At 38.9% G+C, this 14,801-nt stretch overlaps 1 protein-coding gene across 1 annotated transcript; it reads right to left on the bottom strand.

Moving 5' to 3' along the window:
- Positions 1-4,246: 4,246 nt before the first annotated feature.
- On the bottom strand, positions 4,247-14,405 carry LOC143581185 (putative isoprenylcysteine alpha-carbonyl methylesterase ICMEL2). Its single transcript, XM_077064017.1, has 10 exons — positions 14,191-14,405; positions 6,607-6,683; positions 6,391-6,460; positions 6,213-6,293; positions 6,059-6,133; positions 5,876-5,977; positions 5,592-5,795; positions 5,381-5,524; positions 4,638-4,728; positions 4,247-4,547 (listed from the first exon to the last, which is right to left on the bottom strand). The coding sequence occupies exons 1-10, from the start codon at positions 14,370-14,372 to the stop codon at positions 4,386-4,388; spliced, it is 1,188 nt and encodes a 395-aa protein (XP_076920132.1). The 5' UTR covers positions 14,373-14,405; the 3' UTR covers positions 4,247-4,385.
- Between the last annotated feature and the right edge of the window lie 396 nt (positions 14,406-14,801).

The raw sequence follows: 14,801 nt of genomic DNA, 5'->3' as shown, positions 1-14,801 counted from the left end.
TCTTGGGAAGGTTGAAGGGTTGCGATTCCCCTGTCAGTTGGGAACTTAACAGCACCTTGACCAACTGAGACAACCATGTTGAACGCACACTGTCCCGGCCTTCATATGATCACATCATAGTTGGAAGGTATGTTGATAACCACAAAAGTGAGTGGTTTGGTTTTCTTCATCCTGCCTTCACTAAAACATACATCAAGGGTTAGTTGGCCTAGAGGCTTCAAGGGTACATCGGCGATACCTTTTATAGAAGACCCGGAGGGTTGAAGCTTTGAACGTTCTTCTTTGCTTAGTTGATTGAAGAACCTTTCATATATGATCTCTGTGGCCGCCCCTGTGTCGATGTAGGCTTTGCTTGTTTTGAGTGTTCCCACATTTGCTTCTACCACCAAAGGGTTTGAGAGTAAGTTACCTTGAGGTGGTGGGAAGCAAACACATTGAAGCTCCCAAGCCTCCAAGTGTTCTCGTTTGCAGGAAACACCATCGTCTATATTCACCATATTCACCTCTTTGCTTTTTCTTTCAGCCATCTTGTCTTTGACCCCTTTCACCAAATGAGCCAACTCTCCAGAATTAACGACTTACTCAATTCTTCTCTTGAGTTGAAAGCAATCGTTGGTGTGGTGACCTTTTTCTTCATGAAAATCACAGAACTGGGTTGAGTTTTCTTTTTTCTTGCTCTTGGGCAAGGGTCGAGGAAGTCGGAAGTTGTGTTTCACCTCTTCTGTGGCAAGGATCTCCTGAGGGGTTTTGGTTAAGGCTGTGAAGTTCACAGTCTTTTCTCTGCTTGGAAGGTTCCGACCTTCAGGCCTTCGTTAATATGAACTCTTTGGGTATTTATCGTAAGGGTTGTAGTTCCCTTTCTTTAGGTTGGGGCTGTTGCCTCGCCAACTAGGAGCTCTTTTTCTTTGTTCTTTGAAATCGACCGCCTCTTCGCCTCGGATATGAGCTTCGGCTCGCTCAAGAGCTTCTTCAAGCGTTTTAGGTAGGCACTTGTTAAAGTCCCTTGTGAGGTATTTGGAGGTGATGGCGTTCATGAAGCCTCCAACCCTCATTTTTTCGTCAGCCCCCACATATTGTAACCTTTCTTTTTTGTACCTTTCGATAAAGTCTCGAAGGCTTTCATCATCTTTCTCCTTTATCTGGAAAATGATCGTGGCATCCTTGACATACCTCCTTTGTTGTGAAAAGTGGGCCAAGAACCCTTTGCTCAGATCATCGAAGCTTCGAACGCTTTGAGCAGGAAGGTCATTGAACCATATCCTGGCTGATCCGACTAATGTTTGCATGAACATCAAGCAACGTTCAGCGTGGGACCATTTTTCAATTCTGGCCGCCCCAGTGAAGACCTGGAGGTGGTCTTCGGGATCCTCAGTCCCATCATATGTTTTTATATGGGGTGGCATCTTGATCTTTGTTTGAGAGTCATAGTCGGCAATTTGTTAAGAGAAACAAGAAAGGTTGCCGGGTTTGTAAGGCTTCGCAAGGTCTTCATCTACCCTTGTATTATGACTCGTCGGTGAGTACCCAATGCTTGGTTGATGAGTTGGGTCCAAGGGAGGTGTGCCATCATTTGGGCTATCATCTGAGGCATGAGGTTGAAGCCTTGAAGGCTTTCAGGGGTTGCTGCTATTTGGTTTGTTCCCATGGGAGTGCTCATTGCAGCACTTCGAGCCAAGGGTAAGACCGACATGGCCTGCTCCCATGTAGTGGCTGTAGGGGGGACACTTGAAGCTGGTGACTGCCATATTTGGTTGAGAGTGGTTTCGTGTCCAAGGGGTTGTGAAGTGAACAAAGGGAAAGCCGTTGGGCTTGGTCTCCCATAGGTGTAGGGAGATGGGTTAAAGGGTTGACAGGTTACACTTGGACCAGCCTCTAAATGAGAAGCAGCAGGTTGTGAGCTGGTTAAAGGGGAAGGTGGACGTCCGAGTGATAGTGAGGGTTCATCGTCGTCATACTCCAGCCTTAATCTTATCCCATTTTCTCTTTCTTGGCTCACGTGGCGGTTAAGAAGATGTCTTAGTTGCAAGAAATGCCGTGACACACCTTCCATCGTCAAGTCGACACGTTTCGGGGTGTTCGTGACTCCTGCATGAGGAGAAAGAACCCCATATCGTGAAGGAGTCGGAGTTCGAAAAGGTGAAAACTCGAGGAACAAAGGTTCCGTCGAGGTTCCTCCCGGAGTGGAGAAAATCGAGGTTGTCGCCGGAGTTTCTTGACCGGCGCTTGGTGTTGGTGTTCTTGACACTTGATTAACTTCTTCGGGAGATTCACCTTTTGTCATGGTGATGGAGCTACACTACTGGTCTTTATGATAAAGTAAGCGGCGTAGCCCCACGGTGGACGCCAACTTGTTGCTACAACAAAGATAAGACCATTGATAGTGAATAGACTGGTTAGGCTAAAAGGCTTCAAGGGTTCAGATTAGCCTAACGCAGGTCGTGGTGTCCCTCTACGTTTGCAAGACGTAGAAGGAGGTTCACTAGTTAGTTGTTTGTTGTTATAGCTCACCAATGATCAAGAACCGTGATGTTTGGAATCGGTTTTGGAATGATGTTCTTGGTGAAGCTATGAAGATATTGAAGTAAGAAAGAATTAAGCTATGAGCATATTTCTCAAGGAAGAAGAGAAGATTAGGGAGATGGTGTTATCTGCCCAAATCTGGTGTGTTTGTGTTTATGGCTAAGCATCCTTTATATAAGTGAGGAGATGTAAGCCTTTTAGTTCAGATGTAACTAACTAGTTAGCCTCTTGTTTGCATAGAGAGTTGACCATTGTTGGGCGGGAAGCTTTGGACCGATGGTCCATAGATAAAATAATAATACTTTATCTGAATGTGTCCTTTGCTCAGAGGGGACAAGGATATGAATAGTGATGTGACATTGTACTGTAGCACGTGGGTGCTTATTTACATAAGTTTGGGCGGGATTTGGAGCGTTTAACCTTTTAACCCTTTTAGCGATAATATGTTCCAACCATTTTATTATTTCCTTGGGCTACCCCGTCATCAAAAACTAAAATATTTCAAGTGTTTTGAATGTTTGAGTAAAGAAACTACCATATGATATGATAGATTGAAACAATCTATTGATATGAATAATAAACCAACATATAAAACATAAGAATTTAATGAATCTAACATCTAGTTTTCAGTTTAATAAGTCTATTTATTACACAAGCTATCTAAAAGATTTTGAACCATACATTTAAGAAAACTCAAGAAATAAAATAAATCTAATCAATTAGCAATATAATAAAATACCAAGTTGTATGATAACTAAAAGTTTACATTAATAATAGTAAAAGGGCAGGATATAAAAGGCTTTTTAAGTAAAAGATAGATATTGTATTTATTATTTCTCTTAATTATCTAGTCTAAATATTATTCAAATTTTTATCATGATTTGGTAATCTGATAAATCGGTTCCAAATTATATTGTAACAACTTTCCAGAATAAGTTAAATCTTTATTTTATTATATAGTATTTAACTAAATATAACAAAACAAATGTTACAATTGATTTTACATAACTCATTGCAAAACAAAAAAATTGATTTATTTATTTTTAATGGCCGAAGTTTGATTTAATTAGTAGGCATAGATATCGAATTAGCGGTATCATCGGTACCAATATGTTACCAACTTTTTATGGTTTTTGGATCAGTAGCGGTATCATCGGTACCAATATGTTACCAACTTTTTATGGTTTTTGGATCAGTATAGTACTAATATCTTATTGAATTTTTGCCTTTAGTACTGTTATCGTACTGAGCATTTCGGTACCGGTATTAATACCCATTTTTTCGAATTTCAATATTGGTATCATTGGTGCCGGTTTTCAGCACCGGCACAAAGCTCATCCATAGTAGCAGCACCCATGTTAGAAAAGAGTGTACCCGTGTATTTTACCAATTTCTTTTCTTCGGTATAGGTATCACCGAGCATTATTAATACCCATTTTTTGCGAATTTCGCTCAGTATTTTCAGTGTTGATACTTTTGGTATCGCTATCACGCTCATTCCCCAATAGCAGTAAAAGGGCGTACCCACTACCCAATTAGGCTTCCGCGTTTGAGGAGAGGCCAGATCGCTTCGTAACCCCCCCCCCCCCCCCCCCCCTTCCATCACCACCGCCATTGTCAACTCCATCTCATTGCAAAGACAATTAAACACTTCATCACTAAGCATATAAAGCAAAGCATGCAGATCTATATAACTATAGAGGTTAAAATATATATGTAACATGCATTATAACATCACATTTATCAAATAGCTTTCACTAAGTTACATCATACATATAATTCTCTATAATACTATATAACAAACATAGTAATACAAAAAAAAATAAGACACACCAGTAGCAAAGTTTATAATTACAAACATGGAATCAAAAAGGGCTAACAAAAGCAGCCAACTTAACCAACGGTTCAGGACAAAGTCGTTTCCTCGGTGGTGCCATTGCATCGTTAGCCAGTGCTTCCGCATCACCAGCATGCAAATACGCAACCATATAATCAAACAACTCCTCCTTCCCACCGCTTAAAGGATCCTGTTAAATGTTAATTCACTCCATAAAAAATTAACCCATGTCTCGAAAAACAAAGCATATTAATTAAATAGATTAAATATTTTTACTTACTTGGATAAATAAGTCGGTATGCGTCTTTCCATGATATAATATTAGTTCGGCTCGTGCCCCGACTCTCTTGAGTGTATCCACAAAAGTTATACTGCAAACCCAGAATATGTTTAGCATACAAGTAGCGCGGTAAATAAACCAAACGTTCAGCGAACAGTTTGTGAACCGTTCGGCGTATGTTCGTTCGTTTAATGAATGAACAAACATGAACAAGAAATTCCGTTCGATTAGTTAAACAAACAAAAATAAACAGAGCCCCGTTCGTTCAATTCTATTCTTGAACGTTCGGTAATGTGTTCATGAACGTTCATTCATGTTTGTTGTATATGTTGGACATGAGAGTTTTTTTGTACATTTATTTATGTTATTTAAACATTTTATATTCCTTAATTTATTAACCTTAACATAAAAATAATAAACCATATTTTCATCTTGTTTTTGCATTGTTTTCATTTCTTTTCTCATTAATCACATTGATAAATACATCGACCTCAATCTCTAGGCTCCGCCGACTTTATTTTTGTTTGTGAACCGTTCGTGAACATGTTCATTTCCATAATGAACGAACACAAATATGAAATCTCGTTCAGTGAGTGTTCGTGAACCGTCCGTCAACACATTATTTCCTTAAACGAACATGAATAAAGCCTTATTCGTGTTCGTTCGATTCGTTTGCAGCCCTACATACAAGCGCAGCCCGTTTTGGCCCAGCCCGTTTTAGCCCGAATAAAATATCTTCAAACCTTGATTCTGGCGGTATAGAAAAATCTTCACTTCCATGAAAAAGAACTATATGAGGCAAGAAAGTAACAGCATTGCTAACACTCGGATCATCAATAAGAATCTCAGGAGAAAACTGTTTTAACGATTCGTCACCTTCCATTATACTATCATATTAACATTAATATGTTAGAAACAAATTTTACAACATATACTTTACTTTAAAACACATACCTTAGAAATATAGACCGATAAAGTCCTCGACGGTCAAAATGGTCAACCAAGTTGGTTAAGTTGTAGCCACCGGACAAACCAAAATACGCGTTTATTTGAGACGCGCGCCAACAAACGCTCTCGCCTTTTGATTCCTTGATCGCCTGATTTATAAGTGCACAAGAAGATATATGTGCACCAGCAGACTGGCCCATTAGGTATATCCTTCATCAAAAAAGTCAAACTCAAAGTCAACATGATGTCAAAGTCAACATGATGTGTATGACTGACTGATCGTTGGTTACCTATTTGGATCGCCTCCATATTTAGCTATATTATTGCATACATATGATATTCCTCTAGAAACATCTTCGACCATATCACTAATTGTACCCTGTGGAAAATTTCTGCATAAAAGATTTTATCATTTATAAAATAAGAAAAAAATAATGAGAAGTGTGGTTTGATAAAATTGATCACCGACTCACCGGTAATCGAGGCATGTAACGATAATATCTCGTTCTGATAACTGAAATCCTAAAAGAGAGCCCCATCCTTTATATCTATGAAATAAGCAAAATTATTAATAAAACTATAAAAGTGCATATAAAGGAATATAAAGATTATGCAGTCCGCGCTTACCCTATGATCCATGCGCCACCGGTCACAAATATAATAACTGGCTTTGGACTATTTATGTTTTTGGGTAGGTATAAATCCAACCTGAAAAGATTTGCGGTCATAATTAATATGATAAATTGTTAATGAGAAAATATGAGTTGAGTAGTGTACGTGTCTCGAATAAACAAATTAGCATTACCTGTTTCTAGGCTTATCACCGTAAACTATGCTCCTCCGAATTTGGCTAGAAGTAAAATATTGATATAGAACTGCCAAAAGAAAAGACAAATTAAATCCTCCTTCCAAAAGGACCAAAACATGATAAATAGCACCGACTTTTATACTGAAATCTAATGTTTTAAGTGAAAATTTGTGTAAATATTTCACAAAGAAAAGTGTTTGGTTACAAACGCGCCTTGAAGGAAGCCGGGCATTAATAACATGGCATAAAGACCGAGGGCAAGAAGCCTTGAGATCCACCGGCGGCCTACCCTGATTGAAAACAAATGATTAGGATAGAATTAACGCAGCTGCTGTTGAAACAACACAATGCTTTGTGAAACAGTGTCAGTTTTGCAATTATAATAGTCGGTAGTTAACTTTGTTAATTTGTTATTGTGAGTGGCAACTTATGTTGGGAATTTCGGTTCAAGGCGTTACTTGACGTGCAAGGTTAAGTAACGAGATTTAAGGAGTGGATAGTTATAAACAATTAAAAGTGCTTATGTTTAATTGTTAGTATAATTATTATGTCCTATTATTTAGCAATCCTAGTTGTAGTCTAATTGTGATAGGTTAGATTATAAATACCCGTGCTTTGGGGTTAGAGATTGTAATTGGGTAATTGAGTTTTGTGAAGTTTCTCGATAATAATATTCGTGTTTGGGTGTTAGCCAAATTAACGAGTCTGAGTTCGTGTTCAATACATGGTACCAATTCCATTAATTGGTATCAAAGCGTTGTTAATCGACGACCTGGTAACCGACGTGAAGGTCGGACCTGTGCAATTAAAAGTGGGAGTCTCCTGTGACGTAAGTGAACTCCCAACGGCCTTCAAGACACCATCTGTGTTCATCATCTGAGCCACTGCAATCGGAGTAACCTGCGACGTGAGGGAACTCCATCGGCGATCAGATAACCACGGGTGCTTGTCGGCGTGTGCTAGAATCAAGGTGTTTGTTCAAATAGCGGCTGTGAAGAACAAAGATTCTGGCGAGCAACTATTGTAAGAACCCTGTTGTGTGATTTCTTCTTGAACAATATAAGAGGGTTTATTTGTTTGTTGAAGGAGTCTGGGAAACACAAAAAAGGAATAGCCTGCAAAAGTGAAAAAGGTTTTCACGGTCGTTTCAGTGTCCGCGTTTGACGAAAACAAACTACACGATTTGGAGTATGCATATGGAGGTTATTTTTGGGATTCATGGAGTTTGGGATGTGATTGACCCGGGCTCTAATGACGCGAAGCAAAATAACATCGCGAAGGCGCTTCTGTTCCAGTCGATTCCCGAGGAACAGATACTTCAAATCGGTAATTTTAAATTGACAAAAGAGATGTGGGATGCCATAAAGTCAAGAAATATGGGCGCGGAACGTGTGAAGGATGCTAGACTTCATACGTTAATATGTGAATTTGATGGTTTGATGATGAACGAAACCGAAACCATTGACGAGTATGCCTCGAGAATGACCGCAATCTCTTCTAAAGCAGCCACAATTGGACAACCATATGAAGAAAGGAAGCTAGTCCAGAAATTCTTCACAAGCTTGCCGAGACGGTTTATCCAAGTTGTAGCATCCCTCGAGCAAGTGTTAGACCTTAAAACAGTCGGTTTTGAGGATGTTGTCGGGAGGTTAAAAACTTATGAGGAGCATATAAAAGGACACGTGTTACGCTCTGAAGAAGGTAAACTTTTGTTTAATAATTCTGAATCCTCTTCGAATTCGAAGCAGTTTTCACGCGAATCAAGTAGGGGGCGCGGGAAAGGTTCGAATCGAGGACGTGGTAATGGACGTGGGAGTCAGAACCGTGGTTGACAAGGAGGGTCCAACGAAGGGGATAAACGAAAGGGTAAAAAGGATTACTCGGAAGTTCAATGCTTTCGTTGTGATGAATTTGGTCACTTCGTTTCGAGGTGTCCGGTACGAAGGAAAGAGAGGCAAGCACATTTGGCCGAAGCAAAAGAAAAAGACCCGTCCCTCTATATGGTGCAATGTGTTCAAGAAAAAGTGTACTTGAATGAACAGAAGGTTATACCAAAAGATTACGAGGGTGGTTCGAACGAACAAGACTTGTGGTATTTGGATAACGGTGCGAGCAACCATATGACGGGTAATTTATCTTTTTTCTCTGAATTAAATAAGCGTGTTGGTGGCAAAGTTAAATTTGGAGATGGGTCTTATGTTGATATTTGCGGGAAAGGGTAGATATTGCTAGTCGGTAAAACGGGGGAGCAACAATTATTGACCGACATTTATTATATTCCTACTTTACAAAGTAATATTATTAGTCTTGGGTAAGCAACGGAAAGTGGTTGTGATATTCGTATGAAAGATGATTACTTGTTGATGTATGATGATCAAGGAAAATTGTTGATGCGGGTTACTCGATCCAAGAATCGTCTTTATACGATAGAATTAAAGACGGGGAAACCCGTGTGTTTACAAGCCCGGATTGATAACGAGAATTGGCTTTGGCACGCGAGACTAGGACACCTAAATTTCGAGTCTATGATACAAATGGTGAAAAATAATATGGTCATTGGAATGCCAAAAGTTGATCAAGAAAATCAAATTTGTGACACGTGCTTAGTCGGGAAGCAAACGAGGAAACCGTTTCCGAAGTCGGAGACTTTTAGAGCAACCCGAGCGTTGGAACTAATCCATGGAGATGTGGCCCATTAATCCTAGTACCATAGTCGGAAATAGGTACGTGTTCGTCTTGATAGATGATTTTTCTCGTTTCATGTGGACTTTTCTGTTGAAGGAAAAAAGTGAAGCTTTCGACACCTTCAAGCGATTTAAAGTCATGGTGGAAGCGGAAAATAGTGAGAAGATCAAGACGTTTCGAACCGATCGAGGGGGAGAATTTACCTCTCGTGAATTCAATCGATTCTCAGAAAATGAGGGGTTTATTCGGCATTTAACTGCTCCATATGCACGTCAACAAAACGGTGTTGTCGAGAGGCGGAACCGCACGATATTGGATATGACTCGGAGCATATTAAAAGCGAGACAAGTTCCGAATTATATGTGGGGTGAAGCGGTGAGGCATTCAACCGACGTGATTAATAAAATTCCAACTCGAGCGTTAAAAGATAAAACACCGTATGAGATGTTAAAACGAAAGAAACCGGATCTTAAATTTCGTAAAGTTTTTGGATGTGTTGCGTATTCAAAAATAGTTGCGGGAAATATTAAGAAGTTAGACGATCGTTCGACTCGTTTAGTTTATCTCGGAAGCAAGAAAGGTTCGGCGGCGTATCGTTTATACAATCCATCGACTAAGAAAATTGTTGTGAGTCGAGCGGGTGACACGGTGTTTGATGAAAAGCAAAGTTGGAATTGGGGTAAAAGTACCAAAGTAATCGATGAGGAGAATCGAGCACCTGGCATGTTTTTGGTTAACTTTGGTGATGAAATTGACACAGGAGAAGGAACCGTTAATACCGAAAACATCGGGTCGAACCCTGAGTCAAACTCTACGAGTTCAAGTGGTGACGGGGGTGAAGAAGACGATGAAGAACCGATAGTCGAAAATGCTCCAACAAGCCCGGCTGGTACACGCAACACGGTTACACCTGAGCCGGCTGTTCGGAGATCTTCTCGAGTCACTGTTACCTCGGTACATTTTAATGATTATGTCTTGAATTCGCGTATGATTGATGAAAATATTTTATTGCTTGCTGATGATGAACCGGTTTGTTTTGATGATGCAAAATCAAAACCGGAGTGGGTGAAAGCAATGAGTGTCGAAATTGACTCGATTAATAAAAATAATACGTGGACGTTGACCGAGTTACCACATGGTGCAAAGGCGATTGGTTTAAAGTGGGTTTTCAAGGTTAAAAGAAACGCGAATGGCTCGCTTAATAAACACAAGGCGAGACTCGTGGCAAAGGGTTATGTTCAGCAACCCAGAGTCGATTTTGACGAGGTTTTCGCACCAGTGGCTAGACTCGAAACGGTTAGTTTACTTTTATCTCTCGCAGCGAATGGAGGTTGGGAATTGCATCACCTCGATGTCAAATCCGCGTTCCTACATGGCGAGTTAAAAGAACAAGTTTTTGTTTCACAACCGCTTGGTTTTGTTAAAAAGGGTGAAGAACACAAAGTATACAAATTATCCAAAGCGTTGTACGACTTAAGGCAAGCTCCGAGGGCGTGGAATACAAAGTTGAACGGTATTTGTTAAATTTAAAGTTTCACCGGTGCATAGAAGAACAAGCGGTATACCGAAAGAAAATTGGAACCGATCTCTTAATAGTCGGTGTGTACGTTGACGACTTAATCGTGACGGGTTCCAATTTAAACTTAATAATGGAGTTTAAGCGCGAGATGGCTTTAAACTTTGAGATGTCGGATTTGGGAAAGCTAACTTATTATCTCGGAACTGAAGCTTCACAAAGCAAGGATGGGATAAAAATTAAGCAAGAAGCATATGCGAATAAAATTTTAGCAGAAGCAGGAATGGAGATTTGCAATCCTGCTCAAATTCCATTGGATCCGAGTATAAAAGTTTCCAAATTTGAAGACGAAGAAGATTTTGATGCTACGAGATATCGAAAGATTGTCGGGTGTCTCCGGTACCTGTTACAAACTCGTCCCGACTTGGCGTATTCAGTCGGAGTCGTAAGCCGGTACATGCAAAACCCGAAGCAATCTCATGCAACTCTTATAAAGCAAATTCTTCGTTATAATCAAGGTACTCTCGGTTTTGGTATTTCTTACACTCGTGGGAAAAACGTGTTACTTGGTTATAGTGATAGTAGCCATAACATTGACCAAGACGATGGTAGAAGCACTACTGGGCACGTGTTTTATCTTGGGTCTTCACCAATTACTTGGTGTTCTCAGAAAACAGTGCACGGTTACACTCTCATCGTGTGAAGCAGAGTACATGGCGGCAAGCGCAGTCGCGTGTCAGGCGGTTTGGCTAAGAGACTTGATAAGTGAGTTATTCGACAAGGAAATTCAAGCAGTGGTGTTACGTATTGATAATACATCAGCGATAGCACTCGTGAAGAATCCGGTTTTCCATGGAAGGACCAAACACATTAAATCTCGGTTTCACTATATTCGAGGATGTGTTGATCGTGAAGAAGTAAGTGTCGAGCATGTTAGTGATGTTAAGCAATGTGCCGATATCTTGGCGAAGGCTCTTGGGAGAATCAAATTCAAGGAGATGCGTGAATTACTTGGAGTTGAAGACTTGTCGGTTTCGAGTTCGAAATTCCGGGGGTGATTGTTGGGAATTTCGGTTCAAGGCGTTACTTGGCGTGCAAGGTTAAGTAACGAGATTTAAGGAGTGGATAATTATAAACAATTAAAAGTGCTTATGTTTAATTGTTAGTATAATTATTATGTCCTATTATTTAGCAATCCTAGTTGTAGTCTAATTGTGATAGGTTAGATTATAAATACCCGTGCTTTGGGGTTAGAGATTGTAATTGGGTAATTGAGTTTTGTGAAGTTTCTCAATAATAATATTCGTGTTTGGGTGTTAGCCAAATTAACGAGTCTGAGTTCGTGTTCAATACCTGGTACCAATTCCATTAACTTAGAGACTGTTGATGGTTCTTAGTTATTACTCAAAGTTGGTTGCCACCTGCCAGCACTAACGCTGAACGTAATGGGGCGATAAATGCCTAAAAATTGGTAGATATTCATCACCCCCCCCCCCCCCCCGGGGGGGTGATATTTGGGGCGACAAGGGGGGGAGCGACTAGTTTTTGTCGCCGTGGGTTTGTTTGAGAATATTATTATTATATTCTTTTGTGTGTAGCATATATATATATATACATATATATACACCACTACACCCCTAAAACAAAAATCCCCCCTTTGCTGACTGGGCACCAACTGTCGCAAATCGCCCCATTCTGTAGCCCCTCCACTACACATAGCCTAACATAAGTTACTACACAATCACTATTGATAGCTAGTTACTGCCGATCACTCAATTCAAATCAATGGATCGGTTTCCTACCATTGCGTCCACCAACCATGGACGCCACTCGCTCAACGAGGCAGCAAGACTTCATCAAGGGCGCTGCCGCTGCCCCTTGGAAATCTCGTGGTCAGTGCCAGAAATCAGATTAGTCTTTAAGTAAATCCCAATTAAAAAGTGATCTGAAGACACAAAAGTTACTAACAATCTAGTGGTGATGCATAGACAGCGAGTTGCAAATAAAGGGCGGCAGGATTTAGTAGGCGGCTAGGGTAGAGTTTGGTACCAACTTAGGCACTTAGCTTTAAAAATGTGGTTCTATGTTGATTGTATACGGCTTTATATATATATATAGGATTTATTATGACACACAATCTACCTTCTAGACCATACCCAGATTTCACTTGCAAAAACAACTTCTTTCACAACCTAATATCAACTTCACAAACACGCGCTCATTGATTTTTATCGTCAATCATACCATGAACAGGCAAATCTACTTAGTTAAAACTGTTGTTTATGTGACCGTGTATATTGCTATTAGCAATCTCACTAAACCAAAATACGCATATGGCTAATAACCAATTAGGCGGTCCTTTTAAACAGTTAGGTTGTTTAAGTTCATAGGTCCACACGGATACACATGTAGTATGCTTCATGTTTTATCAGTGTTGTAAAAGTCGGGATTAATCGCTAGCCATTGAGTTACTAATTAATTTTCAGCTAATTGGTGCAATTAATTATTAATCACTGGTCGGCCCAAATCAGATTTTTATTTTTTTGAAAGGCAATCGGACCTTGGTTTTAACCCATTAACCCCGATCATTGGTCTTACTCGTTTATTTGTTAAATTTACGTTAATTTGTTAATGTTTGAAATTTGAAGTGTTTTTGTGAACTTTTGTATGTAAATTTTCAAAATTCTATATATATAACTATGAAAAATTAGATACAAAAATTTCAATCCGATTAATCGATATTCCGTACCCCACCGCTCAACTGGTGCCTAACGTGTTCTACAACTCTGTGTTTCGGAATTCAAAAATCAACAAAATAAAATAATTTTATCTGTTGCTCTAAATCTTGAAAGCTCAAACCTCTAAAAAACTACCATCAAACAATTTCATTTCCTCCATATAAGAATCTAATTATCCAAAATAATATACAAAAAAATACATCAAAGCAATAACAAATCCAAAACTAATAAAAATTGCATGAATCTTTAGCCCTTAGTATTCTGTCAACCAGTTCAAATCAAGACCTACTTGAACTAAAATCGAAAAAAAAAAAAACTCGAAAAGAGCCAAGCTTTTTCGAGTTTGATCCGAGCCAAACGAGCCTCAAATAAAACTCGTTTAGTGTTATCAAGCCTAGAAGCAATGTTTAATTTTAAAGTTTTAACCTTTTTCAGACTTCTATGTATTAATTTCACATCACTCAAGTTTAGGCTAGCTAGCTCTAAAAACATTTACTAAATATATAAATATAACTAAAAACGCATAAAATATAATTTAATTAATAAATAAATAATAAACAAGCCACAAAGGTTTTCATAAAATATATAAAAACTATATATAATATGTTTTAATTAATAAATAATAGTGTTCAGATCAACTACAAATTATTACTATTCTAGTTCAACACAGTAATTACTCTATTTGTTAAATTTATTTAATAAACGAGCTAAACCCGAGTTTAAAATGTATTCTAGTTTAAAATTAGTGGGTTAACTTTTATTTTTACCTGACCCCACACCTAATAATAATAATAATAATAATAATAATAATAATAATAATAAACGAGTTAAACACGAGCTTAAAAAGAGTAATGGTACCCGAGATATCTAAGAAGAGTAAAGGTGAGGCGGGTAATCAAATACGTTTCAGTAGCAGCTCGTCCGAAAGACTGTGACCGGCAGAGCGGAGTTGTGCCGGAATTGGTTTTCCGTCTTGTTGAATTGGTGTACATATCTTGTTGAACCGGAAAGAAGCCAATCGGAGACGGTGAAGTCACCATCGGCCAGTTTCCGGCGTGTATAAGATTTGAATTTTTTTTATAAAATTGAACTTGAAATGGTAATGGTAAGGCGGCGATTTTGTTTGTGCTAAAAACACGGTTATCTCTGCAGGCGATATATTATAAAGCGGTGAATATTATTATTATTATTATTATTATTATTATTATTATTATTATTATTATTATTATTATTATTATTATTTCGGTTTTAAAACGTGACTCAAGATAACTTACTCGGATATAGATGGGCGAAAAAACCAGTTAACCAAATCAACACGAAAATCAAATCGGGTTGAAATTTATTATATAGAAAACCGTTTGGAACGGATTGAAATTGTGGGTTCGGAACTGGTTTCTAGTACTGACTACCGAAATCGGTCAAGAACCGATCATAAAACAGTTAAAGAAAACTGGTTTCGATCAGGATCG

Source organism: Bidens hawaiensis, unplaced genomic scaffold (assembly GCF_021521415.1).
Source record: "Bidens hawaiensis isolate Kalapana, Puna unplaced genomic scaffold, B.hawaiensis_p1.1 tig00030823_1, whole genome shotgun sequence".
Taxonomy (NCBI): domain Eukaryota; kingdom Viridiplantae; phylum Streptophyta; class Magnoliopsida; order Asterales; family Asteraceae; genus Bidens; species Bidens hawaiensis.
Note: the sequence above shows the minus strand (reverse complement) of the source record. Positions and strands in the feature narration are given on the sequence as shown.

What these genes read in the sequence shown, in the direction of transcription:
- LOC143581185 (XM_077064017.1), bottom strand. Translation starts at nt 14,372, where the DNA reads ATGGTGACTTCACCGTCTCCGATTGGCTTCTTTCCGGTTCAACAAGAT. An exon ending in GGTGGCGCATGGATCATAGG is followed by an intron (nt 6,134 to 6,212) that starts GTAAGCGCGGAC and finishes CTTATTTCATAG; the next exon opens with ATATAAAGGATGGGGCTCTC. An exon ending in GTTACATGCCTCGATTACCG is followed by an intron (nt 5,978 to 6,058) that starts GTGAGTCGGTGA and finishes TCTTTTATGCAG; the next exon opens with AAATTTTCCACAGGGTACAA.